The sequence below is a fragment of the Corvus cornix genome, chromosome Z, assembly GCF_000738735.6.
Source record: "Corvus cornix cornix isolate S_Up_H32 chromosome Z, ASM73873v5, whole genome shotgun sequence".
NCBI classification, from domain to species: domain Eukaryota; kingdom Metazoa; phylum Chordata; class Aves; order Passeriformes; family Corvidae; genus Corvus; species Corvus cornix.
In genome coordinates, this window is record NC_046357.1 from 57,046,189 (window position 1) to 57,073,811 (window position 27,623).

The following is a 27,623-nucleotide window of genomic DNA, read 5'->3' on the forward strand; positions in this document are numbered from 1 at the left end:
TACTGGTACAGTATTGCATGAACCAACATAGGCATTACTGTCTAGATATTTTTAAGACTCATGTGCAAACTCAGACTAATGTAAAGTTTTGTTGTGATTAAATGTAGTTGTTAATCATGGCTAATCTCTAAAGATGGCAATTCAGGAAATACCATGCCACTCAGTGCTGTTTATGCAGCAGTCACTTACAAAGCTTTATTCCAGCTGAGTTGGCTGATTGAATTACACAGAGGCCATTCAGAAAGAGTTACCTAGGCAACCCTTCAACTGGTCCTTTTGTGCTCAGATTTAATCTCAGTCATCATATTTCAAAGCTGAGCCTCCGTCTCAGGTTGATTTTCCCACCCCAACAGCATCTACCGGAATGAAAAAGGAATGGATTTGGCTTTGGGAAGTAGCCTCACAAACTTCTCCAGCACAGTTTCCCTAAAATCAGGCTTCAATAGATTTGCAGCAATGAAGCATAGTATGTCCAACTTCAGTGAAGAGCTGAAAGCTAAAGCCAAAAGCTAGCCTCTTAAGCTGCTCAGGAGCCTCTGAAGTATTGTGTTGAGTGCTACAAACTGTGCCAAAATATTTTTAAAATTTTTTTAATGATTATAACCAGTGACCTGTTCACTTTACTGTTGTCTTACAGTCTTGCAACTTGGGAGTTTCACAAAGTATATAGGTTAATAAAATATTGTCCTCTGTTGACATCAACGCATAACTCAAAAGTAGCTGCAACTTGTCAATGTGTCAAGAGGTAAATAGGAATTTGCTTCCAGTCCATCGGTGTCAGGTGATACCTTTATACTGAAAGATCCCAAGCTAAGAGCTGAGCTTGCTTCTGTAGGTACTGATCAGTTCAGGTAGTTGGACAATTCAGGAGTACACAACAGTGGAATAATCAAGACCAGTTAGGTCAATTAGCAGTAGGTAGAAAATGTTATTAACAGTATAATCATATAGTGACATTTCATCAATAACACTTTTGCTTAGAAAAAAACAACTGGTGTGGTCATTTAAATGATTGCTTCATATAGCATTGTCATAAGGTTTATGTAAGCAATCTTAATACAGGGCAATAACTGAAAAGAAACCTATTATAAATCTCTAGGGGGAATAACATGCATATTGTGGAGATGTCTCAATCATTATCTTTTTTTCAAAAATAAAACCCAAGAACACTACGTGAAGAAGTCATCATTATCACTCGTTCTCAAACAGTTTTCACCAGCTGCTCTTTTTCAGACCTTTTTAGCTTTCAATGAGCTCTCTAGAAATCTTTCCAGCTTTAACAGGGTTTGCATTACACACATCTGTGTGAAAGTATTGTTCAGGCCATTTTTTCAGTTGACTGGTTCTGCAATTTATGTGCAGTTCTGGAGATATCACCTACCTATGTTAACAGTTTAAATGTTATTTTGATACATGCATGCAAAAGGCTGAGTCATGCCTGCTATACTTGCTCCATTTTGTTAGCAGAAGCAGTCTAAGGAAAGAGAAGTGTGTGGCAGCCAAATGTTTTCTGTCATGGGAGAGGGTTCCTATACACCTACTCCATAATAGGGATGACAGGTGGGCAGCTTACACATAAATGGAGACTATAGACCAATGAGAAAATCAGCGAAACAAATTGGAGAGGACTGGCTTTAGTTTTAGGACCAAGTTGTTAAGAACACTGCTGTGTTGCGACTGGTCTAAACACAAGAGACTTTGGGGAGAGACAAAGAGAAGCCCTTTCCTCATGTGGACAGCCCAACAGCAGTGTTACGGCCCAGAGAGGCTGGGCCATATCCATCCTTGTTGGTTTCACAGCTTGAGTGGGCAGAGCCCTGAGCAGCCCAGTCTGACACCAGCATCTTAGCACTAGTCTGACCCATAGGAGCTTAGCATCCCCACAGGTGCCTGAATTGCCGTATGTCCCTGCGAAGAAGACAATACATACACATATATACGCATATATATTTAATAGTAACTTTTTTATTTCCTCGCAAAAGCTTAAGAAATTAGATACACCTATACATCTATACGCATGCATAAAGATGCACTTCTGTGTGTGTGTGGGTGTGTGCACATGTGCACAGGCACATATACACACACGTTCTCTCTCTCTTGTCTGTGTGGCCAGGCTTGATGCAGCCCAGACAGGTCTTAACCCCTGACTAGACTAGCCCACAACCGTAGGGAGAGCCACGGGAACACTTGTCAGAGACACCCTGTGCATCCCAAGGGACCAGCCACGTTGTCAACAAATGGACATCCTCAGGAAGCCTGTGCTGTAGGGATACCTCACAGTCTGGCCAAAGTCTTTTTTGGTGTGTCCTAGCTAATGTTGTTGGGTAGGTGGGCTGTTAATGCAATGTTTTTAGGCGCCATAGTTCTCAGTGAAACACAACACCCTCCTTGAATTCCTTTTGAAAGAATCCCTAACTTTATTCATCCACTGTGATAATCTGTTCACTGGAGCTTTTCTTACAGAACGAAGAGGATGAGGAGGAACAGCCTCTCAGCCTGGCCTGGCCTGAAACCCGACGCAAGCAGGCCACCTATCTTTTAGTGTTACCCATTGTTTTTCCACTGTGGGCTACCCTGCCAGATGTCAGAAAACCTGTAAGTAACTGTTATATGTCAGTGTGTTCTGCACAAAAGGGTGGCTCTCTAGTTAAATGCCAAAAAAGAACAGCAGCAGATTCATGTAAAAACAGAGCTAATGGGTTTTTTTAATGGTTTCTTCTTTGAAGAAGAGGTCACAACATCAGTATTCAAATCTGCAAATCGCAAATGGGTGTTTATGAGCAGCTGGTTGGTAATAGCTCTATACAGGTTGTATTTGATTTAATTTGTATATTGAATTTGTATTCACTAATACTTTATGACATAAAGTGAAAGGTCTGAAAACTTCTTTGGGGCCTTCACATTTGTATTTCTGAATCTCTACTGAATGTCTCATGAGTGCTGAGTAAGTCTGTCTATCTGCAGTGCCCTAAAGGGTATGACTGGAAGGATTTTAGACTGTCTAGATTCTCTCTGCAGTTCAAACATAATGATATGCATTTCTTTTAAATTTATGTTCTATTAGACCTTTCTGCTCTACCCATAATCTCGTAATTTTCATACTAGGATGAGATCTGTAAGTCCCTTCATGTATAAATACTTGCCAGTTTTGTCCCAAACACAGCCTGAAGTAATGTAAGACTGGTGAGTTACCAAGGCTTACCACTTTCATACTCACATATACAAACAGACCTGACTGGGAAGGCTCATGGAAAGTAGAAGAGAGAGAGTCAAGAGCTGAAAAAAAAATTTTAGTAGTGTTTTAGTCTCTTTTCCTTTCTGGATGAAAAATGGGTTTAAAACTACTGCAAAGAGGCATGCACAGCATGTAAGTTTATAAATCAACACCCTGAATTCTGTTTTCCTCCTCACACACAGCGAAAAACCTTCCCATCCCACACGCTGCAAAACTGCAATTCAGTGCAAGAAAGAAGCTAAAATAAGATCTCTGATTTGGTTTTGGATAAAGGTTTCCAAAGGCTATAAAGTGACGTTTTCCCTTCCAATGTTTAAGCTTTCTTTTTCTTAAAGATTTCAGAAAACTCTGGTAATCACTTTTGTTTCATAACACACAGAGCATACTTCATGAATTTCAAGGTTGTTTATTTCTGAATTTAGGCCTTCCTTTCATCATTCAAAACCGTCCTTGTAATTTTTTTCATAACTTGATCTAAAATGAGAGAGAAGTATGTATGGGCATTATTTTGAATTTTGAAAATCTGCAGTTAGTATAAGTAGACCTGTAGCTTTATCCAATATTCTGTACTGTACAAATGAGAACAGTTTTGTAAATTATAGTTTTGGAGAGTGAATTGAAAAGTTGCCTGCAACTGTGTGATGCGTGTGATTATTAACACTAGTACCATTCACAACAGAACTCCATGCTGACATCCGGCATCTAAAATACCCTGCACAAAAGATAAACATGGTTGTATGTGCCAGATAGGCAAGTGGACAACAGAGTTTTAAAACTTTGTTCACTGAAAGGAGTAGTTTTTTATACAGAAAAAAACCAATGCCGTTTGTAATTACACGTAGATTAACAGAAGAGGTAATGGGCTGTATTGATGTGACAAGCTGCTTACTTTGACCATTACTGTCAAAGAATTAACCAGATGGTTCCATAAACTATCTAACATATTAAATATGCTTCATTAATGTATCTTCAAAATATTCTCACTTATTTCTGTGTGCCATCCCCGCTAATCCCTTCCTAACAAAAACAAAGCCTGATATCACAGCTCAGCATGTGCATCAGAAAACAATTTTCAATGAAATCTGTGAGGTAAAAGTTAAAGCAAACCCAAACCAATACTTAACTAGATTTTTTAGGTAGGCCGCTATCAGGGACTTGATTTTCAAGTGTGGTAATTTTAGTCAGAAACCCAAATTCTGCATCAGAATGCTCAAACTAGCATGTGCATATATAAAATTAATGCTTGTGTGCTATATACTGATTTGAAAGACCATATGGAGCCTTTGGTATCCTCTGTGGGTGTCCACTTTTCAGTAAGTTCTTCTTTTCATCTAGAGTCTTTTTTCTAAAGTGTATTTTATCTCCACGCAAAGGAGATGGTTTGCCTGCAGTTATTTGTACTATTCCAAGATATATTTAGCTCCACGAAGCCCAGAAGCTCTAGAAAAATTATTTCGTAGACAAGGTCTCTGGTACTAAAGTTAGCAAAATCCTGCTGCCTTATTATGCTCTGCTGCACACATATACAGATTTTTATATACTTAGAGTAGATTATGCATTAGTTCAGCTATCTGTCAGCTGATTGACTGGCTGAGATGTTTTAATGTGTTTAGTGCCTTAATAACACCTGCTCACATTAAGCCAGTATATATTAAAATCCTTACTATAACGTGATAATGTTGTTGGCATATTCCAGAGGTAGGTGTGCCCTTGGGGAATTTTTTTTCCTGAGTTTTTGCTCAGGTGTTTTGAACAATAATGGGTATTTTTCCTGTACTAATGGCTTATTTCCCCGGTGGCTCTTTAAAGGTCACATACGTAACTGCCCACCTCCAGCAGTAACAGATAATGAAAGATTGAAAGAAAAGTTACGTGACCAAGGTGCCCTGGTAGGTCAGGAACAGATGTTGAACACCTCTTTTGTTACAACCTTACTCCACTGTCCATCCCCTTACATTACAGGCCAGAAAAATGGCTCTTAGGGCTCTGCCATCACTGGACCCATATGGGGGAGTTCTTCCTTTTATCTCTGCAAATTCCCATTACAAATGAAGAGCTACAACTTCCATGAACTCTTGTTGCCATTCAGAGATGTACTGTTACCAAGGGGACAAGGACAACATGTTCCTGTACAGATCCAGTTAGAGGAGCAGGTTCTGAGTAATCAGAGTTAAGCACTGTTAAGTGTGAAAGAAAGATCAAACTTTGCAATGCAGATACATTTATGAACGAGACAAACATTTATGAACGAGACAAACATATGAATCATTCAGGTTAAAGATGTTGGTAATAATACTGGCTAAAATTAAAAGTTACCTTCCAAATTATTCAGCACACACTACCTTTCAGGATCAAGCTCTTAGAAGAAGAGCCTTCATACCTGGATTGTTTTTGCTGCTTATAGTCCTGTTTTTCAGACACTGGCATGAAATAAATATATAGAAATATATCAAGAAAAACAGCCTTAAGGTTTCTGATAGGCAGGAACAGTACCAAACCATCTAATCTACGGTGGAACTACAAAATCCTTTTGCTTTTGTTAAAAGAAGATAACATATGAACTGAAGGAGCCATGCCTTCTCTCATTTGTGTGTTACTAGGACCACAGAAGAGCCAATTGGTAATAAACTAGGCACTCTGTCTTCACAATGCAACCACCACAACAACTACCAAAAAAGATGGGGAGAAGTATTCCTGTCTCCTGTTCTCTGACTAATTCTTCTAGGAAAATGTTTAGAATTGGCAGCTCTCTGTTTTTCAAAGAGCTGGGGAGTAGAAATGACATAAATCTCAAAAGAATGCTGTCACTAGTTACAAAACAAGCATAATTATTATTATAGTCTGGAATAAAATCCAGCATACAAAAAAGAATCAGCATTCTTGTTATGGCTTTTTAAATTTTTCATCTATATGCAAATTATATAGCAGCATCTATGGAGTCTGTTTTTTATTTCATCACCTGTAAAACGTACAAGCCTTAAATTTTGCCCTTTCTGAATTTAAATGTTCCCCATTTTAAAATAGGTGATTTAAGTGTTAAGCCTATTAAAGTATCTTGGACTGCTGCTTATCAGTTAATTTTAGTGGGAGAGGATTAGCTAAGACAGGCGAGGAGTACACATGCTGCAAAGTTACTGACTCGTAATTCTTAGCCATCCAAATTGCATGGGTGTCTGACTCAGATAGGCAGTGTCTCCTTGTTTTGCAAGAACCATTTGGTGTATATAATCTCACCATCAGAGAGCTGTTACTGGCCAGCACTGCTCTGGTTGTATTAGTTTTGCTTAAGCCAATGTATGCTTAAATCTTGAGTATTGTGCAGTGATCATTCAAATAGCGTTGCTGCAAGGTGCTCTGTGCAGATTTTGTGATGAGGTGCAACAAGTTTATCGCTTCATCGTCTCATTAACCATATGTCTTGCCAAAAAATCCCAGCTTTTACAAGGAAGATGAAAAATGTTGAAAGTTGGAAAAGTTGACTACTAAGAATGGTGGAAAAAAAGTGCTAGCTGTTTAGTTTTAGAAGAGGAAATTGCTGTTTAGATTCATTTATTTCCACCAGTCTTAATTCTGCTCCCACTGGTGTCAGATCACTATAACAGCCATCTATATGTTTCTTTCAAATTGCGTTCCTTTTCAGATTAAGGTCTTCTCTCACCCAATGCATATAAAATTTTGATTTTAAACTTAAAAGTCCATCTGAGTAGGTTTAAATATCATAAGCTCATTATCATATTTTCTGCTTTGATAGAAATTTAGAACTCTGTTTTGAAGAAGTAAATCTGTAATGAGTTGAGGAGCAATTAAGAAATAGATCAACCAAAGTACCCTGCGTACTTCTAAAAACTATGCGTATGACACTAATGGAATTTATATGAAAAGGATGTTTCCAGGTGGCATTGTTTATTTTAAGGGTAATCCATTTAAAACACCTACTGGACTGCTTCCTTTACTCCAACAGAAGTTCAGTTATCCATATTATGAGGGAGTTTAGAATCATAAATTCATAGAATGGTTTGGGTTGGAAGGAACCTTGGAGATCATCTAGTTCCAAATCCCATGACATGGGCAGGGGTGCCATCTACTAGGCCAGGTTGCTTAGAGGCCCATCCAACCTGGCCTTGAACACTTCCAGGAATGGGGCATCCACAACTCCTATGGGCAACCTGTTCCAGTGTCTCACCACCCTCATACTAAAGACTTCTTCCTAATACCAATCTAAACCTACTCTCTTTCAGTCCTCTTGTCCTGTCAGTGCATGCTCTTGTAAACAGTCTCTCTCCATCTTTCTTGTAGGCTCCTTTCAAGTACTGAAAGGCTACAATTAGGTCACCCCAAAGCCTTCTCCGGGCTGAGCAATCCCAATTCTCTCAGCCTTTCCTCACAGAAGAGGTGTTCCATCCCTCTAGTAGTGTTGTTAAATCTGTACCATTTTTAATGTGTATTCCTGTGTATATTCAGTTGTGAAATGGTATAGGTCATGTTAATCAATGTTAGTACATGCTCAGTTTTCAGCCGGACATTTGGCATTATGCAAAGTGCACACAGGGAGTGAAAAGTGCTCCATTAGCACAGCCTGCAGCTGCACCTGCTGCTGGAGCAGATATGGACCTTCTGTTTGTCCCATGCTGTAGATGTGTGTGCACAATTGCCATTGCTGACTTTACCCTTTTTACATCAGTTAATGTCCTGAACTCATTGCAGTTACATCAGCAGAAAATCTACAGTCTCATTGAGCTACAGACTAGCCTCATTGTTTTCAGGTTCAGCTGGCAAAAAACAGTGACATTCCTGCTTGACCAGCTCTAATGGCCAGCCCAATACACTGATCATCTCTTGGTCTACAGCCACCCTGTGGTTTCATGCTCATCAGTTCCTAAATGGGAAACTGTTCCATATAAATGCCTGTTGAGTTTGTTACGTAAGAAAAGCTGTCTGTGCAGCTCTGTAAACTCCCTAAAAAAGAAGTGTTTATTATGGCTTGAAGAACTTAATCAGAACAAATGGTATTTTCTCTCCAAAAGTCACATTCAGGGAAAGCCCTGCAATCCTGTCTACTCCCACATCATCTAGAAATGATCCACAGTCTTGTGAGCCTCCTGGTGCAGCAGGGGCATGACCTCCAATGAAAGGGGGCACAAAAACTCTGGAGTGGAAGTGAATTTAGTGAGGACTGAACAGGAGGAAGTAGTGCAGGGCTGAGCTGCAGCTGAAACAGGCATTCAGACTGGTCTAACTTATTTCCACAGGCAGTTCTACTGGTTATTCATGAAAATTTGTAGGACTCTGCTAGTCACATGTCAGAAATCATCTGGGTAAGATCTGCGTTCAGAAGGTCAATGACCATAAAGAAAGACTGGTAGAATTCATTCATAGGAAAAATTTAATTTTAAATACTGATTTAGGTAGTGTTTGCCTGGTGCAGTACTGCAGTTTTGTTTCCTTCCTTTAGTATTAACTTGACCTCTTTTTTTACATAGATTCAGTTAGTCAGTAAGAAATATGGAAAATGCAAAAGACTGGAAAGAAGAGAAACCAAAATAAATCATTAATCTGCATAGAACCCATTCATTGGCTGCAAGAACACTATCTGTTAAAAATCTGACACTAGTAAGGGAGACTGTGAAAATGAAAATTAAGTTACTTCGGTATTATATACAGTTTTTAATTCATTGAAGGCCCTGACAGTATGTTTTGCATGTTTTTATAACGAATTTCTCTACAAAGTGAAGCATTAAAAATATGTGCTTAACATATCTTCTATTGAGAAAGCGAGTAGTTTTCACAAGAAGACTAAATGCCTGTGGTAGTTTAAACTTAGTTCGATGGACAAGTTGCTAAACAAATGAAAAAGCTGGTACTGCCTCTGCAATTTACATGTTTAAAGGAAGAGCAAGCACGGGAAGTTCTTTCTGTTCCTGTTTCCCCCCCACTTGGGGTGGCGAAGGTTGGGGGCCCCTGGGTCCCATCCCGAAGCAGACCCGAGGCCTTCCCCCAGCACGGTGACGCGGGGCCGAGCCGCCAGGGAAAGCCATCCCGGCTCCACAGGCAGCCGTGACCAGCAACAGGGTTAAGCAACAGCGCAGCCGGAACCTCGCGGCGTGGCTTCTGGGCCCGGCAGGCCCCTTCCATGCAACCAGTGTGGCTCACGTCGAACCAAGTAAAAACATCATGCAGCTGGCAACGAGAGACATGCTGAATTTTCCCCAATGCAGAGCCCGGACAAGAGACAAGATCAACTTCTTAGCCACAACTTACAGGCACCAGATTTCTTCCAGGTCAGAGAGAAAGGAAAAGTGAGATCATGTGAGACGAACCCAACATGGAGGCGCCAGGGTCAGTAACAGAAGGGAAGGAGAGCAGGCGCTCCCAGTGCCGGAGCTGAAAATTCCCCTTGCAAGCCGTGGTGAAGACTAATACAGCAATTTGTTTTCCCTATAATTCATAAGATGAGGTACATGTGGGGATGTAGAAATCCACGTGTAGTTCATGAAAAATACTCATGCCAGAGTATATAGATGTGGTAAAAGACTTCTAGAGATTGAAGAAGAGAGCCTTTACTTTCAGGCTGGAATAGCTCATCCTTAAAAGACTAAACCCCATGTTATTTATGACCCATGATGGCAGTGGGGAAAGATGGCAAGATTCGTGGGAGGGATATTTTTTTTCACTGCAGCAGATTCCGGGCAGACTGTTGTTTGCAAAAGTTGGAACCATGCTAGAGAAGTTCACAGAGAACTGTCTCCTGTGGGAAGGATCCCATGGCACAGCAGAAGAAACTCCTTTCCTTAAACATAAAGAAAGACTCTAAGAAATGAAACACTGATCAAGCCCCGCATTTGTTTCCATTGTGTGGGTTGGTGGAAAGAGGGTGGTACTGGAAGAGAAAGGTGTTCTGGGAGTTTGCTTTAATTTCTTATTATTTTGTTAGTAATAAATCTTCTTCATACTATAACTGTTTAAGTGTGGACCTGTTTTGCCTTGAAGTTTTTCCATTTTCCTCAATAATCCTCATTTCACCTTGTTTTATTCGTGGTGTTTGGCACCTAACCAGCGTCAAACCACGACAATGCCGTAATATATTTTAGGTGTGCATGTTTTTAGCTCTGTCATAGGGCAATCTTTGTTATACTGACTGTGAAATTTGTTGCAAAAAGTTACTAATGTAGGAAGGAAAGATATAGGCACCTGTTGAAGCAGTTTGAAAACGTTCATTCTGAATAAGCATGAAATTATTGATAAATTTAGAAGTCAAACCACTAGTGAATTAAACCCATATGCAAACTGCATCATAAAAAATTATGACAAAAATGACAACCCAAAATTTGCCATTCATCATACAAGTTCTTAGGAGGTCTTATTTTATGACTGAAGCAATTGGAAGAATGAGGCATAGGTAAGTATATACCAATGTCAGGGCATCCATTTCTTACCTTTCTTGACATGTATTTTGATCATCTGATGATGATCAGAACAGTTGCTCAGAACAGGCCATCAGAAAAAATGAGAAGCCACTCTCATATTGAGAAGCAATTAAGAGTATGGCATGTCACCCTTCAATACAGGTTTTCACAGTTTCTCCTTGTTTCTGTTTCAGACATCAAGAAAATTTTTTCCTATCACGTTTTTTGGCTCTATCAGCTGGATTGCATTCTTTTCCTACTTGATGGTCTGGTGGGCACACCAGGTAAGGAGGTGATACTGGTACAAAATAAAAGCCCTGCATTATGCTTTGCACTGTAAAAGATCGTTTAGACACAGAGTCCATCTAGCTCATGCTGGGTGCTACTTTATTTTGGCAGCTGTAGCCATGGATGCCAATCAATACTCACTAAATGGAAAATAGTTCAGAGTGGTGGTTCACCTGACCACAGGACTTAATCATTCTTAAAACATCACAACCATCAGCAACTGCCTGTCAATACCTTATGCTTCTATTTGACTGTCTTATCTCTCTCCTGATACATCGGGAAGTCTGTGGAAACTAGTATTTATCAGATCTCGCCTGGTACTCTCCAAGCTAGTGGCAAGTCCAGGGCAGCTGAAAACATTTCTTCACTACAGGACACTTTTTTCTGTTTTTGTTTACCTTTTGTTTACCTCAACCCTTCCAGGTTGGAGAGACCATTGGTATTACTGAAGAAATCATGGGACTGACTATTCTAGCTGCTGGCACATCCATTCCTGACCTTATTACCAGTGTTATTGTAGCACGCAAAGGTCTGGGGGACATGGCCGTATCCAGTTCCGTTGGAAGCAACATATTTGACATCACAGTGGGGTAAGTTCTACACCAAAAAAATAGTGTCTATTTTAAACAAGTCTTTTGTTCTTAGCACATTGGTGTGGTATTGCCCACAAGCAGCAATCTTTAAAAAGGAGAGTGATGCAAATATGCAGCAGATGTTACTGTGGCAAGTGCTGTGAAGTTTATACATACCTGCATGAAGAAATGGTGTAAATTTGTTGCCTAATCCCTGCTTTTATATATTACAGAAAGGCCTAGGCAAGTGAATTGCACTTTAAAATTGTGCAAGAGCATTGTTCCGAAAAGGAATTTCAAAGCTTTTTATGCTTTTATGAGGTTGCTGTTTGCTTTCTGCTACCACTCATTGTGCTTATACTAGAGCTTTCTTTATAAATGATGATCAGGAACAATTCATTGCAGTATTCAACATTTGCTATAATAACAACAGAAAGTCATTGTCTTGTGTAACTCATTTAGGCTGCTGTTGACATGTGATTAATTTTTTTTTCTATACCTGGCAAATCCCAAATTACAAACCAATTCTCTGTTAACAAAAAGGACCCTTTCAATAGCTCTGACAATGTGAAGCTACATGAGATTGTGCAGAAGTTTACTATTTACACTTCACTGCTTCATGGCAGCTCTAGGGTAATGATTTGTGGCATGATGTTGTAATTCAAATCCTTTTTTGATCTTTTGAGGTCAAGGTAGATCAGGTTCAGAAACAGTGTAATCTATGCCTCAGCATTTCAAAAATGTGCAGGAAACACACAGATAAATTCTTTGTTCCCACATTCCCATCTTCAACACAGGGTGGAGATACTGAGAATCATGTATATACTTTCAATTTCTCCATCTTTGGTTGATTCTTGCTGTCACACACAAACAGAAGAACATGTCTAGTCATAGTCACAGCGCCAAACAGCCTGGTTGTAGAGGAGATCCTGGTTTTCACAGGTAAAAAATACCAGCAACTGCACAAAGGTATAAAAAGGCTACAGAAGTTAGAATGGATAGTAAATACCTTCTTATCTGTTAGCTAATGCCAGTACCTTTAGATATGGTAGGAAAACTTGGCCACTTTTCTGTTAATTCAGAAGCATGAAGTCTTTGAAATACCTATACGCAACAAACCTGTAAAATATATGAAAACCACGTCCTCCAACTTGGAATACAGAGGGTGCATTACAAAATTCTTTCTCTTTGCAGTGCTTTCTTACTTTTTAAAAAATGTTTAGTCTTCCTGCCAGTGGAAATGGTTTTGTCCTGCACCAGTCTGCTATGTTTACAGCAGAAATGGCACAACTGAGCTGTAGACTGGTGTAGTTAGTACAGCAGCTGTAATAAATTATTCTCTCCTGAACTGCTTATTGAAAGTTTTAATGTTGTGAGCTTCTGACAACTCACTTCATGCTTTCTAAGCCTGCTAAGCTCCAATCAGTGTCTTAAATATTTATTTCAGCTTGACAACTTGCAGAGGGATATTGTCTCCTTCTGTGGCATGAGAAATGAGAAATGCAATGACAGCAAACACAGAAATAGAAATTAAACTGAAGTTCAATTGAAGTTCACAGTTTTAACAGAGGTTTATACAGTAAATGGGGACAAAGACATTTAAGGGCTAAATTTTGCAGGCAGTGCCTTGCAGAGTGCTGGTTCTTCATGGCAAGGACATGTTTTTATGCAACTTACCCTCCTGTCAGACAGGCTCTTGTAAAGAGTGCAAATAGCTTCTTCTGCAGATGGTGTGAAATCTAGAAACAAATGAAAGGGATTTTCCTCTTCACAGACAGAATGCCAGGTGATTTGCCAGCCAAGGGAAATATAATTCCCCAGTATAATTGGTGGAAGAGTGGGGGGCAAAAATCCCATGTATTCTCCCCAAGAACCATGAGAAAGCTTACAATTTATATTTATGAAAATATTAGAAGAGTTGAAACTCTTCCTGCCTCACTTTATGCAGGAAGCCTTTGGTTGTGTTTTGAATTGTCTCCAGAAAACTCCTAGTGCTCCCTTCTGGACTTCCACAATGTTTTAAATTAATTTTTCTGTTTCTTAACAGCCTTCCTCTTCCATGGCTCCTGTATGCTGTGGTTAACAGCTTCACCCCAGTGACAGTCAGCAGCAATGGCCTGTTCTGTGCAATTGTCCTCCTCTTCATCATGCTGCTCTTTGTCATCCTATCCATTGCTTCCTGCAAGTGGAGGATGAATAAAATCCTGGGTTTCCTCATGTTTGGGCTTTATTTTGTGTTCCTGATTGTCAGTGTCCTCCTGGAGGACAAAGTGATCCAGTGTCCTGTCTCCATCTAGTGGAAAGTGCTGTTTCTTGACAAAAGAAAAAGAAAAATCGAAACAAAACCTATATTAAAGAAAAGATAAATATGTCAAAACGAAACAGAAAAAAAACCAAAACACAATGGAAAGCTTCAGTGGGAATAACCCATGGATCTGTAAATTTCCTCTTCCTCAATTTTAAAAGAGTGAAAGAAAGAAAAGGATACAAAAGGTTCATCTCAGAGCTGAAGAACGACTGCTGTGGACAGTGCAGTTACGCATGAAGGGCTGAGTCCAGGTGCACCGAGGGTTTCTTTGCTGCAGAACATCCTCGCTGCTCAGTAATGGACACACTACGTACGCATGGCAACAGCGAAAGTTACTGCTTCTCCTCTGCCTGCGGTACACACCCGCAGACTTCTCATTCTCTGTAGTAGTATGCACAGACACACAGTGTGCTCAGTTCTTAAAGCTCTCCTCTTCTAAGGGGAATGCTGATATTAACTTTGTGGAGGCACCACCCCCCACACACCCTGGTACAGGATTTTTCCAATAGCCTGCTGAAACTCCTGAGTGGAAAGCATACATGAAGCGATGAGTCACAAACAGGGAAGAGCTTGTACGTCTCTTCGTGTAAGTGGATTTGTATGATATGATTTCAGCAAAGCCAGGGAATTCATCAGTGTTTTGATCATCTGCATCACAGGTCTGTAAAGGCAATCAGCAGGATGTTAATGGTGGTTTTTTACATCTTGCAAAACCCTTCAGGTTCCAGAAACTCTGTCTCTGGCACTGAAGGAGCCATGATGCCTGACCGTTTTGTAACTGGTGCAGATTTTCATTGCATTCTCATGCAAAGACCAGAATGGGGATAATCTTTCTTCTCTAATAGCAACGCAGCATGCAGTGACATCATACAGCTATGTGAACACACTATTTTTTCTAAAGCAGCAATATCAACAGTACCAACGGCTTTCAGATGCTGTTATGATTATGAGTTTGCCTTTTCATGCCAGAATAAAAAGGCTAATTTGCTTATGCATAGTATTTCATACAGAATATAGAAGTAGTTATAAAGTGGCAGCCTAATTGCTAAGTGAATATATATTTTACAGGCTTTCACTATTACTTGGAGTGTAAGGACCTTCACAGCTACATATAGTTATTGCTGGAAGAGATCCCCAGCTGTTGTATAAAGCTGGGGCAGTTCACATTTGCTATTATAAATCTTGAAACTAGGTAGGAGAAACGCAATTTAAATACAGTGGAGCTGCAGGAAACTTACATGAAAATTCTCAGTGTTGCTGGAAGTGTACATGTCTAAAGAAACTCAGGAAGCAGTGAAAATGCAACATCCATTTTCTGAGATACTGACAGAAGGAGAAGGTCCAAACCTTGAGCAAAAAAAAAAAGCCAAGAAGGGAGAAAGCAATTAATGTTCATCTTTCTGTAGTTTAGACTGGAATGAATGTTAAGAAATTATTTCAGATAATCATCATTTGTTTGTTCAAGTCTTTTGTGCAATTAAGAGTTCATGAAGTTTCAGTGCATTTCTGTGACCTGTTTCAGCATTGTTTCATAAATGTATTGTGCTCACAGTGGCAATGCCATGCTCACATCTGTGTAACAGAAGGCTCAGCACATTTTGTCTTGTCTGTTTTTCTCTGCTTCATGCTGTTTGTTTCTCACTCATCCCCTTTGTCCTTTACTGTTACTCCTGTTATATGTGTTCGTATGTAATGGTGTATGGTTAGAAAGTAAGGACTTGACAGAAAACAGTGGTAGAGAAAACAGTACAAAATTCATATTAGGAATATTAATATCATGTGATATCATGAAGAAAAAAGTGAGATATTAATGAAATAAAGGAAGGATACTAGGAGTTGCAATGTCTGCTACTCATATATTGTCCTAAGGTATTAAGTCCTAGCTACATGCAGAATCAGTATTTGATTTTAACCATACCACAAGCAACATCTCTTACTTCTTAATGCTTTTTAGAGTGAGCTTCTCACATTGTGAGCAAAAACTTGTCTTTGTATTCAAGATCCTTCACTGGTCCAGAGTCCTTACCTGTCTTAATGGTAGTGCTGCCTGCCCACCTCTTTAACATTTGTTCCTAGGGGTGTACACTGGAAAGGTAGGTGGATAGACATAACTGCGATGCCCTCTACTGACAGGAACAGCAACCTAAAGCAAAATCTATAACCCAAATTCTGACCTCCACTGAAACTTGAGTCCCAAAATACAGAGCTGACTCCACAGTACAGTCTATTCCAGAGGAGTCACCAAATGCTTTTGTTTCTGATGACAGTGATCAAAACAGGCAAGCCTTTCCCAAGTAAGCAGAATCAGAGGAGTGATCTAAAGGAATGGCTGTGTATGTGGGCACTTAAAAAATACTGCAATGCCCAGATTCACTGCTCTGACATTTCAAATCAAGAAACCAGACCAGAACAATCTCTGTTCAGTACAATTTTTCTTTTTTTTTTAACTTCATGCCACCATGGTGTAACAACTCCTACACTGGAAAAGAAAAACTCCTATCTGACCTTCAGAGCTGTAAGAGCACTCTGGTGCACTCTGCAAAGTGAGGGCATCAGCAGCAGAGACTGCTGCCACACTGAGGGCAGGTAGGCAGTAGAGAGTAACTGGCATCGACAGCTTATAGGCAGACCTTTATGTATACCATTAAATACTAGTATCCTGTAATGGCATTTCTATCCTGTTTTAAAATGTATCTCATTTCTTTCCCATGTCTGTTTGTCCCTATCACGTATTTATCTTGGAAGATATTAAAAATAGCTTTTTCTCCTCCAGAAGAAGACACATCATGGCTCCCACTGCTTTGCATCTGTAGGGCAGACCATTTTTCAAATGGCTGAATAACTGTGCCAGTGGTATCTCAGATCCAGAGGTAGCAGGACAGATTTCAGTTGTGTGGTGCTTCCTGTGGAGGCTGTCTGTGAACAATGTTTATACTTGCCAAGGCAGCTTTCTACTGCTGGGGTAAACTGTTCATGGACATTTGGATGCTGGTGTGCTCTTTGATTACAAGACAACAGCTCTGCTGGCTGGTAGAGGAGTAGGATGGAGGGAGAAGCTTAGTCCCTTGCCCTGTGCAGAAGGAATTCAATCTTAAACTGGAATGCTGAGAGAACAGCCAAAAGCTGCTCCAACCCAGTGACGGGATGTCAGTGAGTTGTCCAGGCTCAATGCTGCCAGAAATGCACACACTTGTTACAACATTCCTATTTTACAATGACAGCAAATTTCCCAGCATAAAGTGTTTCTCATGGTTCATAATTACTTCAGTGTGGGATCATGAACTCTTCTCAACATTTCACACCTAGAAGCCAAAGTTCAGTTTCTATTTTCTTCAGTCAAAGTTCTGAATGACTTCACTAGGGATCTGGTCCTTCACACTGCCCAAATTCTACAGCGAGCTGGTTGGTGTTGAAGCCTCTTCCACCTGCCTGTATGCCTGTGCTCACTTACTCAATTGTACTGGTGTCTGCATAATCCTTACAAAGTGCAAATGAAAAATGTGCATTATGATAAAGATCCTGTTCTAGCTTAGCACTTTCAGGACACCAGCTTGGCAACACAGTAAGTACGATAAGAATGCAGTTTCAGATTAAATAACCAACTCTCCGTGGCACCATCATCTCTGAACAGAACCAATGTTGAACACAATTTTTGGAAGGGATTTCCGGTAGCATTGGAATAGGATCATGGTTCAGAATGTAGCCAGTTTTAAAGGTTTTCTGCACTAACTTCATTGAAAATAAATATGAGAATGGGCCCCATTGGTAAAAAATACTACCGGAGTTCTACAACTATTCTCTGCTTTCCCTCTGCAGAAGCCACCCTGGTCACAATCTGGTAAAAGCTATAAAAGTGTGATTAAAAGTGTGGTGTGACAATTCTCTCCTTAAGAACTACATGTAGACATGGAAAGATCTTTCAGCAAAGCTCTATGTATTTTAAATTAACTATTTTACTGAAAGCTAGTGCTTTCTTATAGTGCAGACAGGCTCTTGTGTCTGTATGCTTCTGCTTATGTATCCAGTTGCTGTGGCTGACTGCATAAACTTCATGAAGCATAAAGCACGGTGGGTGACAAGCAATCTTATCTAGCTGTCATTTGTTTGTAATGACAATGAACCTACCATATAATTTCCACATATACTACTCTGAAGTAGTTTATGGTCACTGTCACTCATGGTACTGTTGTGTGTGGATATGAAGGTCCACAAAGTGGTAAGTTAAACATGTAGTTAATCCAAGTACTGTGAAAAAATAGATACTTAGGAATATTATTAATGTTTGGGTGTTTTTTAAGGGATTATTTCTCTGGTTGTCTTTTACTTCATTACATATTTTTCAAAAAAGGGGATATACAATGTTTTTTAATTACTAGTCTTTCAGCAGTAATTCCTTAAAATAGCATCTTGTGGTCCATATAACTTATGTTCTGAGTCAAGTATGAGTCTGTATCAGATGGTTTTATTTATTTATAACAAGGAAATAATCCCTTCTCTAAGAACTGGCCCAATGAAATGTAGAAGAGTTCTGCCATTAACCTGGACAAGATAGAGACTTTTCTCTTAGGTTCCCATGTTTCATAAATGCAGTTACATAACAAACCTATTTGTCCTGGGAGCTATGTACAAAGAGATAAATTACATTCACTTGTATTCTTGGAAACAATTTTACCTCTTGTAAATAACAATGACACAACTAACTGAGAAAGAGGCACGGTTTGAGCAGGCAATTCTTTTTATTATTATAGTTAAAGAATTAGCACACGGAAAAATACTTGCAGAAAGTGATTTTGAGGTTATCAAATGGGATAGTTTGCACTCAAAAGTGTGGAGAAGAATACTGCTCCAGTCCTCCAACAGCCATGGGTTTCATTTGTGGTTGATGTTAAAATTATCCTTCTTGGGTCTGTTGCCATCAGTTACAGGAATATCGGTATTGAGATACCCGTCATTTCCATTGGAACTGGGATGAATCATTTCCAAATTGAAGTTCTGCAATACAGTGCACCCATCAAATACAGAAGTCACATACGGCTCACAGCCCTGTAGTTCAGGCAGGCCATCCTGTAGGTCTGCAGTGTCTTGCTAGGTGTCAGTGTGCAGCATCCCAGGGCTTGTCTGCCTGGATGGGTGCAGACAGTTTGAGCGTTCCCCTGCCCGTGCTCTGCCTGACCAGCTGCAAGCTGTGTCTTCTCCAGAAGTCATGTCGTCACATTAGCATGGCACTGAGCCCATGCCCCAGCCAGCCAGGCGTAGGTCAGCCCCAGACTAGAAGCCATGTAATCCCTCGGAGTGTGGATAGGCCAGACACAGAACTGGCCGTATCGTTCCTACATGAGCCATAAGTGAAACAGCCCAGGACAAGACTGAGTCATTCAAGATTGGTAAATGAACTGTACATTCATGTAGATTTATTGTAAATTCACCCCTCATCAAATACAAAACCAATCCCAACAATGAAATTTGTACACGTTTTTAAAGATCGTGCACTTTACTATTTTTTTTTATTTTTATTTTATGTCACATAGTTGTCTTAATGCAAAAAGAAGCCATAAAAAACCCAGAAGACTAGTATGGGGTTTCTAAATAAGGGGATCATTAATTTTAAAGTAAAAAATCAATTCCATGTCTCTGTTTAAAGTATAATGTAAAATACTGACAAATAAATGTACAGTAAAGCAGGATCTGGTTTTGCCTTAGTGATGCTGTCAGTAAGTCAGGGGGAGTTTGCTCCTCATACTCTTGAGTTTTCCTGTGGGGCTGTACAAAATGCTGCACACTACCTTTGCAGCAGGGACTCAATCCTGCTACCCTTGTTCACCCCAGGAGAAGGAATACGATGCTCGCAGAGTCAGGCCCAATGAAGCAATTAAATCATTCTGCTACTCTGATGTTTTCTCCCACTGAGATCACAGTAAAGGAAGCTCCTTATGTTTTAGTAAGTTTATAAGAACTGAGTTGCTTCTCCAAAAAGTTTCCAGGGTCAGGTTATCCAGTAGAAATCAATAATTCATTTTAATCCCTTATAATAATTAAGTAATGCCAAAGGATTTCACTTGTGTTCATTTCCATTATCAAGATCTCTGTTGCAGTTTTAATCTTGCAGTCCTGACTCTGGGGAGTTGACTTACATAAATTAAAATTATTTCTGTCACTTAAGATGGCAAGATCAGGACATGGTATTGTCATGTGAAAATAGTAGTGTGTTATAACTGACAATCAGATGCTATTTTTGTAATAAAGCTTTTTTAGCATGTTTGTTTCACTTTGTAGTTTTCATACTCTTATCATCTCTCAGTTTCAACCTATTGTAAGAAAAATCTGAAGTCCCCCATCTGTACTCATTTCAAACTTTAAAAGTAAAAATACATTGCCATGTATTTTATATTTTGCAAGTCCAGGCAACCCCCTGAAAATTGCAGTTTTTCTCCTGTGTTTAAGTGTATGGATCATTATTCACTAGATGAAACTCTTGTATCTCTAAATCAGCATTTTCTCTGTGAATATAAGTTTGTATATAGTATGAAAGTTACCTTTATTTGTACATGGGCTCTTGGAAATAATCCCTTCTATCAAGGTCCTACTTCACTGTATCTACAGAATGTTTCACTGTGGCGTGTACACTTTCTCACCTTACCATATTAACACAGAGTTCTTCATACAAATCACTTTATGTAATTGAGTTGTCTAAGTGTGAATAACAATAACAACAATAAATACTAATAAAAAGAGAGTGTGTCAATTTGCTCAGTATCTTTTGTCTTAATGGTCTTGGGTTTGCTGTTACTCTGAAAATAGTATTCTAACTACTTTCTCCGGGTTCAGAGATGATCTGCAGTGCTGCTTGTCATTATCAGTGTTCAAGCTGCACTGCTTGCCTCTTGTCATGTCCCAGTGGTACCTTCTGTGTATACAGAGAGTAAGGAAATTGCGTGTCTTTCAGTGAGCTTAAAATTTTGTTAGACAAGGATTTTTCTTCTACAGCCCAATGTGAGTTCAAACTACCTGGAGTTGTGTATGTCTGGAGCCGTGTCGTTCCATTCAGGATCAAGTTCCCTTAGGTTTCTTTACTGATACATTTGATCACAAGATGTTTTAATTCGCATTCTTTACTTTGACACCTTGTTTAATCACCAGGCTGCACAGTCTGTTGTCCTTACCAGCTAGGCTTTTTCTTTTTTTTTAAGTCTGTCCTTGGGTGAATGATGTATTTAAATAAAAGAATGATCTTCAACAAATGACAGCAAAAGAAAGTCAATAATACTAAAATTTGCCCATAATCAACCCAACTTTACATCTTCACAAATTACAAAAAGTGGACATTATTACTTAGTATTTCTCCCATAGTAGCCCCAAGAAGTCATCCTCCACAGTGAAGTAAGGTGGTTTTTGTGAGGCATAGTGCCAACGCTGAAGGTGGGAGCTCAGGAGAGAGATTTTTCATTCATCTTTAACCATACTAGAGCCTTAAAATTTTAGATTGGAAACAAAAGAAATTTGCTGATAGCCTAGCAGTTGAGAATGGTGATTGTCCTGAGACATTCATGCCTGCCAAACAACAAAAAACAAGGTCAAACACATCCTACAAAAAACAGAGCTGGTGTAGGCTCCAAGTCACAAAGGCACATGTGGGATGTTTTGAAATTTAGATTGGAGATAGAGAGTTTGTAAAAAGACATTTAGGCTTTATCTGAGAAGTGAACATGCATACGTACACACAGAAGTGTTCATAGCTTTGCTCTGTGGGTGTGTGTTTTCTTACCCTACTGCTTGCTAACATTTGATCCCTTCCTCAAGTTCAGTGACTTTTGTACAGTACAGGATTTTAAGTCCTTCAGTACCACAGCAGACCTTGGTGGTATATGACTGGGGTGAGCAGGGAGAAAAGAAAAACATACTATATATCCACCGCAATCCTGCCTGGGGGAATGAAGGCAAGTTGCCTTGCCAAGTGTCCACAAGCAAGTACTTCACTGCCTTATCTGTAGTGCTGAAAAAACGGTTCATTGTTACTTTTTTCCTTTACAAATAGTTGCATTTCGATTGTTTATTGACAAGGAGAAAAGCAATGTGCATGTTAAAGCTGAGTTAAAACTTTCCTTCCCTGGAAAGACTTCAGAATTTCCATTTTAAACAAAGAGTTCCTTTTCCGTCAACACATATCTCAGAGAAATAAATGTTTGTGCCAGAAACTTTCAAAGAGTACAGAGAGCTAGACTACAGATTTTAGCCCTGAAGAGATGTTTTGTCATCCCTTCATCTCTTATTTATGCAAATTTTCACATCACAGTTTGCACATCATATATATGTTGTGGATAAGGGAGGATTTTTTCACATGATGATGAGGTACTAGCAATTAGTTGTAAATCTACAGTATTGCTTCTGAGGCATCAAACCCAAACTGAACCATTTCTTATTAGCTAAATATGAGGATCGGCAGAGAAGTTACCAGCATCCTGTAAGTTTAAAGCACACCAAATAGGATGTTTGAGCAATAGTTTTACAGTGAATGAAACTCTGAATGAACAAGAAGTGTCCCACAAACCTTTGGGTTGCTTCCAAACACTTATCGCCTGTCCACCAGCAATGGCGAGTAAATACCAGCCATCAGCTACAACTTTCCACTAACTGCTGATAAAAATGTGTGAAACTGCATGTGCTGGTTCTGCTGTACTGGAGGATTGCCTGTAGTGGGGCTGTGTCAGAGCTGAAGAACAGGTATTACTGTATCCCGCAGCCGTAGGGAGGAGAGGAGAGAAGATCCAACAGGCAGGAATTGTGCAGCAAGATTGATTTATTTAATTATTTTACAAACTCTTTTATAGACTTTTTTCTTCATAGTCTAATTGGACAAGGATCAGCCACCCCCTGGGTGGATTGGCTAGAAATCCTAAACACCCATTGTCAAAATATTTTTCTACTGTACAGTAAACATAGTTCTACAAGGTTGCAGGTGTTCATAGTTTATAGAACTTCTGCTAATCTCTTCATGAGAGAGAAAAGTATCCCATGGGCTTAGAAAGAAGCAAGAGAAATTCTTGCTAGCAGCAATATTGTATCCACAATTCCCCCTTTTTGTTTTATAATAATTCTACTAGGTATTAATCTTAAATAGAAATTTACATCAGTTATTAATTCTAGATATGTCCTTAAGGCTTTAACAATCTGACTCCATTACAAGAAATTTAAAGTTCAGTCTCTGCTTGAGGAAGGAGCATGCCAGTCTTTGCTTGTGGAAGGACCATCCCAGTCTCTGCTTGTGGAAGGACCATCCGCCTGATGGTTGACCTCCTGGTCATCATTTGGAGGTTCCCTGTTCTGCCTCTGATGCTGTAGGTCAGTATTACAGCTGGTGATGGGGTCAGTGGCTCTGACCCAGGAAGAGGTGACCGGTCTGGGAAGATGGTCCCAAAAGGAATCACCTTCCCGAGGCCCGGTTGTCTTCCCTCAGCTGCTGGCAGGAGGGCCCTTGCAGAGGCTGTCAGCTCTTTAGTGATTGTCAGCTCGTGATTCCAGCTCAGCTCTGCAGGGCAGCCTCCAGGCCAAGCCAGACCAGAGAGAGAGTCGAGAGGTTCATGTGGCTGGTTCCGCACGAAGGTAGCTTTATTGTGGGTCCCCTCCGGCGAAGGGGAAAGCCAGGGACGAGAACTCTCTCTCTGCACAGGGGCAGAGGGCTTGCTTTTATAGGGATACAGGGGTGGGTGAAAGCCAATGGGTTACAGAGGATCTGCATAGAGTCTCCTAAAGGATTGTGGGTCTGTCTTTTCTCGCCGTGACCAAAGAAGTGTTTGCCTTTCCAGGGAGTCCTGCTGGGCGATTGCGAAATCTCTTGTCTCAGCAGAGATCCCTCCAGGGCAGGGGCTGGGAATACCCCACAACTCCCCCTTCTGTATTTATTAAAAAGGCATTCCCAGCAGCCTTTCTGCAGCAACATAGGAGGCAAGAGAACATAAGTAACACAGTAATAATTACAATGAATACCCACAAAGCTCCCTTAATCAAAGATGCAATCCATCCTGTTATTCCCCATCGTCCAAAAAGGTCATTGACCCAGTCTAGGCTCTTATCTACTTTTAGGTCATCGAGGTAGCAGTGAGGACAGCATCAACGTAGATACATTTCATCTTTGGGGAGGGATGGGGCTTCTGAGAGGGAATATAAGTGAGATCTGTTAGCTTCGTGGTGAGAGGGGAAGTTTTGGGGTTTAGGGAGGTTTGACAAGGGCTGAGGGAAGGGGATATTTTGGGGTAACAAGGGGTGATAACATATAAACTTAGGATCAGTTTTTCAGGCTGTGTCTGGCCTACAGCTTGACTTTCGCCATAGCTTCTTGTTCAGCTTTCTGTTTCGTCTGTTGCCGTGTGGTGGGACGATCTTTTTCCTGGTTGGTGTGCATTCGGCGATGTTTTCGTCTCCATGCCGAGCTGGTCTGGTTTTGGGGAGGTCCTGTATTTGTCTCAGGAGAGTTCTTGGTGTTTGTGGTAGCAGTGTTTGTAGGGCCTAAGTATGGTTTTATACTTTTTCCTGGGACCCACTTCGGGCCAGATGGTAGCTGGACACAGGCGTAGCCTCTCCCCCAGGTAATCAATTGGAAAGGCCCAGAGACCTGGTGTGATTCAGGGTCCTTTACCAGCACTGGTGGTATCTCTGTGAGCTTAGCTTGGGTTGAATTTGAGAAGTGGCAGAGTACTGGGGGGTCAGGCTCTGATGATGTACCATTTAGGAAGGTAATGACATAGAGAGCCTTACAGAGTCTTTCAACAGGAGACAAGATTTCTGTTTCTCTCTGTTGCTGGTTGAGGACTCTTTTGAGGGTTTGGTGGGTCCTTTCTACGATGAATTGTCCTGTGGGATTGCTAGGTATGCCTGTCTTGTGTTTTATCCCCCATTGGCTGAAGAAATCTTTTAACTTGTGAGAGGTGTAGGCAGGCCCATTATCTGTTTTGATTTCTTCAGGGACTCCCAGGGTGGCGAAGGCAAGGAGAAAATGCTTGATGATGTGGATGGCATTTTCCCCTGCATGGGCTGACGCAAACACTGCCCCAGAAAATGTGTCAACTGACACGTGCACATATTTGGATCTCCCAAAGGATGGGAAGTGGTTACATTGGTTTGCCATAATTGGCAGCTGTTCAGACCACAGGGGTTGACTCCAGTGCCCATAGATGGTATTTGGTAGTTCCGGCAGTTCGGGCATGTTGCAGTGATAGCTTTTGCTTGATCTTTTGAAAGCTTGAACATTCTGACGAGGGCAGGAATGTTTTGGTGAAAAAATGCACATGACAACTTTGCCTGGGCAAAGATGTCAGGGACGTTTGCAGTCTCTGCTGGCATGGCCAGTGCATCTGCTCTCCTGTTCCCTTCGGCAATGGGACCAGGGAGGTCAGTGTGTGACCTCACATGCATAATGTAGTAAGGCTGTTTTCTGTGCGAGATTAAATGAATTAATGTAGAAACCAATTGGTACAATCTTTGGTTGGAGACCTCCTTTAGAAAAGCATGTTCAGCCCTCATAGCTATGCCAGCGACATAAGCCAAATCTGTGACCAAATTAAAAGGTTCATCTTTAAACTTCTCAAAGGCTCTGACAACAGCTGCTAACTCAGCAATCTGTGGAGATCCCTCTACTATTTGGATATCAGATTCCCATTTCTGGGTATTGGGTTGCCTCCATGTCATGACAGACTGGTGGGACGAACCAGACCCATCGGTAAAGACGGTCAGAGCTTTGAGAGGTTTTCTACTTTGGATTAATTTTGGAATCAATTTAAAAGCTGCATCACGGTAGAAGAATCTATGTTTTGGCATGTGAATGGAAATTTGGCCTGTGTAGCTATCTAGGGCTAACTGGAGGCTCTCATTGGTCTGGAGCAACTGCTTTAGATCTTCAGTGGTCAATGGGAAGTACATGCATGTGAACTCACACCCTGCAAGAGAGCGGAGACGAGTTCTGGCCTTTTTTATTAACTGTGCCATTACTTCTTGGAAGATGGTTAATGTCTTTGTAGGTTGATGGCTTGTGAAGACCCATTCAAGTATCAGCAAAGGGTCTCTGAGCTGAGAGTCCCATTGGAAGATCAGTCCGTGTAAACGGGGAGCCTCACCCAAAACTGCAAACTGGAGAGGCAGGCCGGGTTCGACGCGATGGGCTTGGCGTGAAGACAGGGCTTCCTGGACTTTGGTGATGGTATCTCGGGATTCAGGTGTGAGGGCGCATGGAGAGTCCAAGTCTTCGCTGCTGTGGAGGAGGTTGAAGAGGGGAGTGAGGTCTTCTGTTGTGACTCCCAGTAGGGGGCATATCCAATTTATGGATCCGCAAAGGCTGTGTAAGTGCCTTAGGGTTTTGGGATCCTCTTTGATGGCAAGTTGCTGGGGTACAATGGTTCTCTCACGGATCTGGAGGCCAAGGTAAGTCCATGGGCTGGAGTGCTGCACTTTGTTCTCATGAATCTCGAACCCTGCTTCTTCTATGGCTTCAATTGTCTTTTTAAGAGTTCTGTCCAAGTAAGTTTTTTCTGATGCACAGATTAGTATGTCATCCATATAGTGGTAAATGATTGCTTCTGGGAATAGGCTCCTGATGGGGGACGGAATGTGGGCGACGTACCACTGGCAGATGGTTGGGCTGTTCTTCATGCCTTGTGGGAGGACGAGCCAAAGGTATCTTCTGAGTGGGGCTTGTTTGTTAAGAGAGGGGATGGAGAAGGCGAACCGGGGTGCGTCCTGGGAATGAAGCGGGATGTTAAACAGTCTTTAATGTCTATGAAGGCCAGCAGCCAGTCTCGGGGCAGCATCGATGGTGATGGCAGGCTGGGTTGGAGGGGGCCCATGTCTTCAATGACCTCATTGATCTTTCGCAGGTCATGGAGTAGTCTCCATTTGTCTTTGCCGGGCTTTTTCAGTACAAAGACAGGGGAATTCCAAGGGCTTGTGGTTTCGGTGATATGACCTTTAGCGAGTTGCTCTTCCACCAGGGCTTCCAGCGCGCTGAGTTTTTCTTTTTCAAGGGGCCACTGCCTCACCCATTTTGGGTTGTCAGTCTTCCAGGTGAGCAGGGGAGTAGATGGCAGTGCGCGTTTCTCAGTGGCCTCAGTCAGAAATCCTGGCTGGGAATGATAAGGGTGGCACCCCACTGGGATAGAAGGTCTCTGCCCCATAGGGTGATGGGGGCTCTTACCATGAATGGTCGGGTGGTTGCTATCTTGCCCTCAGGTCCTTCGATGATGACATTTCATTTGCTTCTCATGGATACTGCAACTCCACCAATCCTGGAGATCATACCTGCCACTGGCTCCAGTTCCCAATTCCCTGGCCACTCGGAGCAGGCGATGATGGTCACATCTGCTCCGGTGTCCAGCATCCCTGGGCAGTAGACCCTTTCTCCTTTACAGAACAAGCTGCACTCGATGGTCGGTTTGTTTGAGCCCACAATCTCTATCCACATTGCTGTAGGATTGAGAGGAAGCCGTTCTGGGTGGTTCTGTGGAAGTAAAAAAGCTTGTGCAATCAGTGTTCCCTGTGGGAGAAAGAAAGGTGTGTCCATGCAGCAAAGCTGGACAAGAATCTCTTGTCCAGGGTGCACTGTTTGTATCTCAGGTAATACAAAGAGTTGTTCTGGACCATGGATGGTATCGCTTAGGATAAGAATGTCCCATGGGCCGTTCTGTGGTCCATACTTTCCTGTGGGGATACGATAAAAACGCTTGTCAACAAAGTTAAATGGCAGTGATGTTACCAGTTGGCGTCTGGTTCCCATCAGTAGCACTCCGTGTGTTGGATCCTTGTCATGTGTCATCTGGGATGATGGTGCAGGGCGA

At 41.1% G+C, this 27,623-nt stretch overlaps 1 protein-coding gene across 5 annotated transcripts in view; it reads left to right on the forward strand.

The window, feature by feature from the left end:
- The window catches only part of SLC24A2 (solute carrier family 24 member 2), a 114,961-nt gene extending 94,409 nt beyond the window's left edge, over positions 1-20,552 (forward strand). For all 5 annotated transcript variants that reach the window (XM_039567191.1, XM_039567195.1, XM_039567193.1 and 2 more), the window contains 4 exons: positions 2,464-2,595; positions 10,833-10,922; positions 11,350-11,516; positions 13,546-20,552. In XM_039567191.1, coding sequence (XP_039423125.1) covers positions 2,464-2,595; positions 10,833-10,922; positions 11,350-11,516; positions 13,546-13,795 — 639 coding nt within the window. In that variant the 3' untranslated portion in view covers positions 13,796-20,552. The remainder of the gene's footprint in view (positions 1-2,463; positions 2,596-10,832; positions 10,923-11,349; positions 11,517-13,545) is intronic.
- Positions 20,553-27,623: the final 7,071 nt, after the last annotated feature.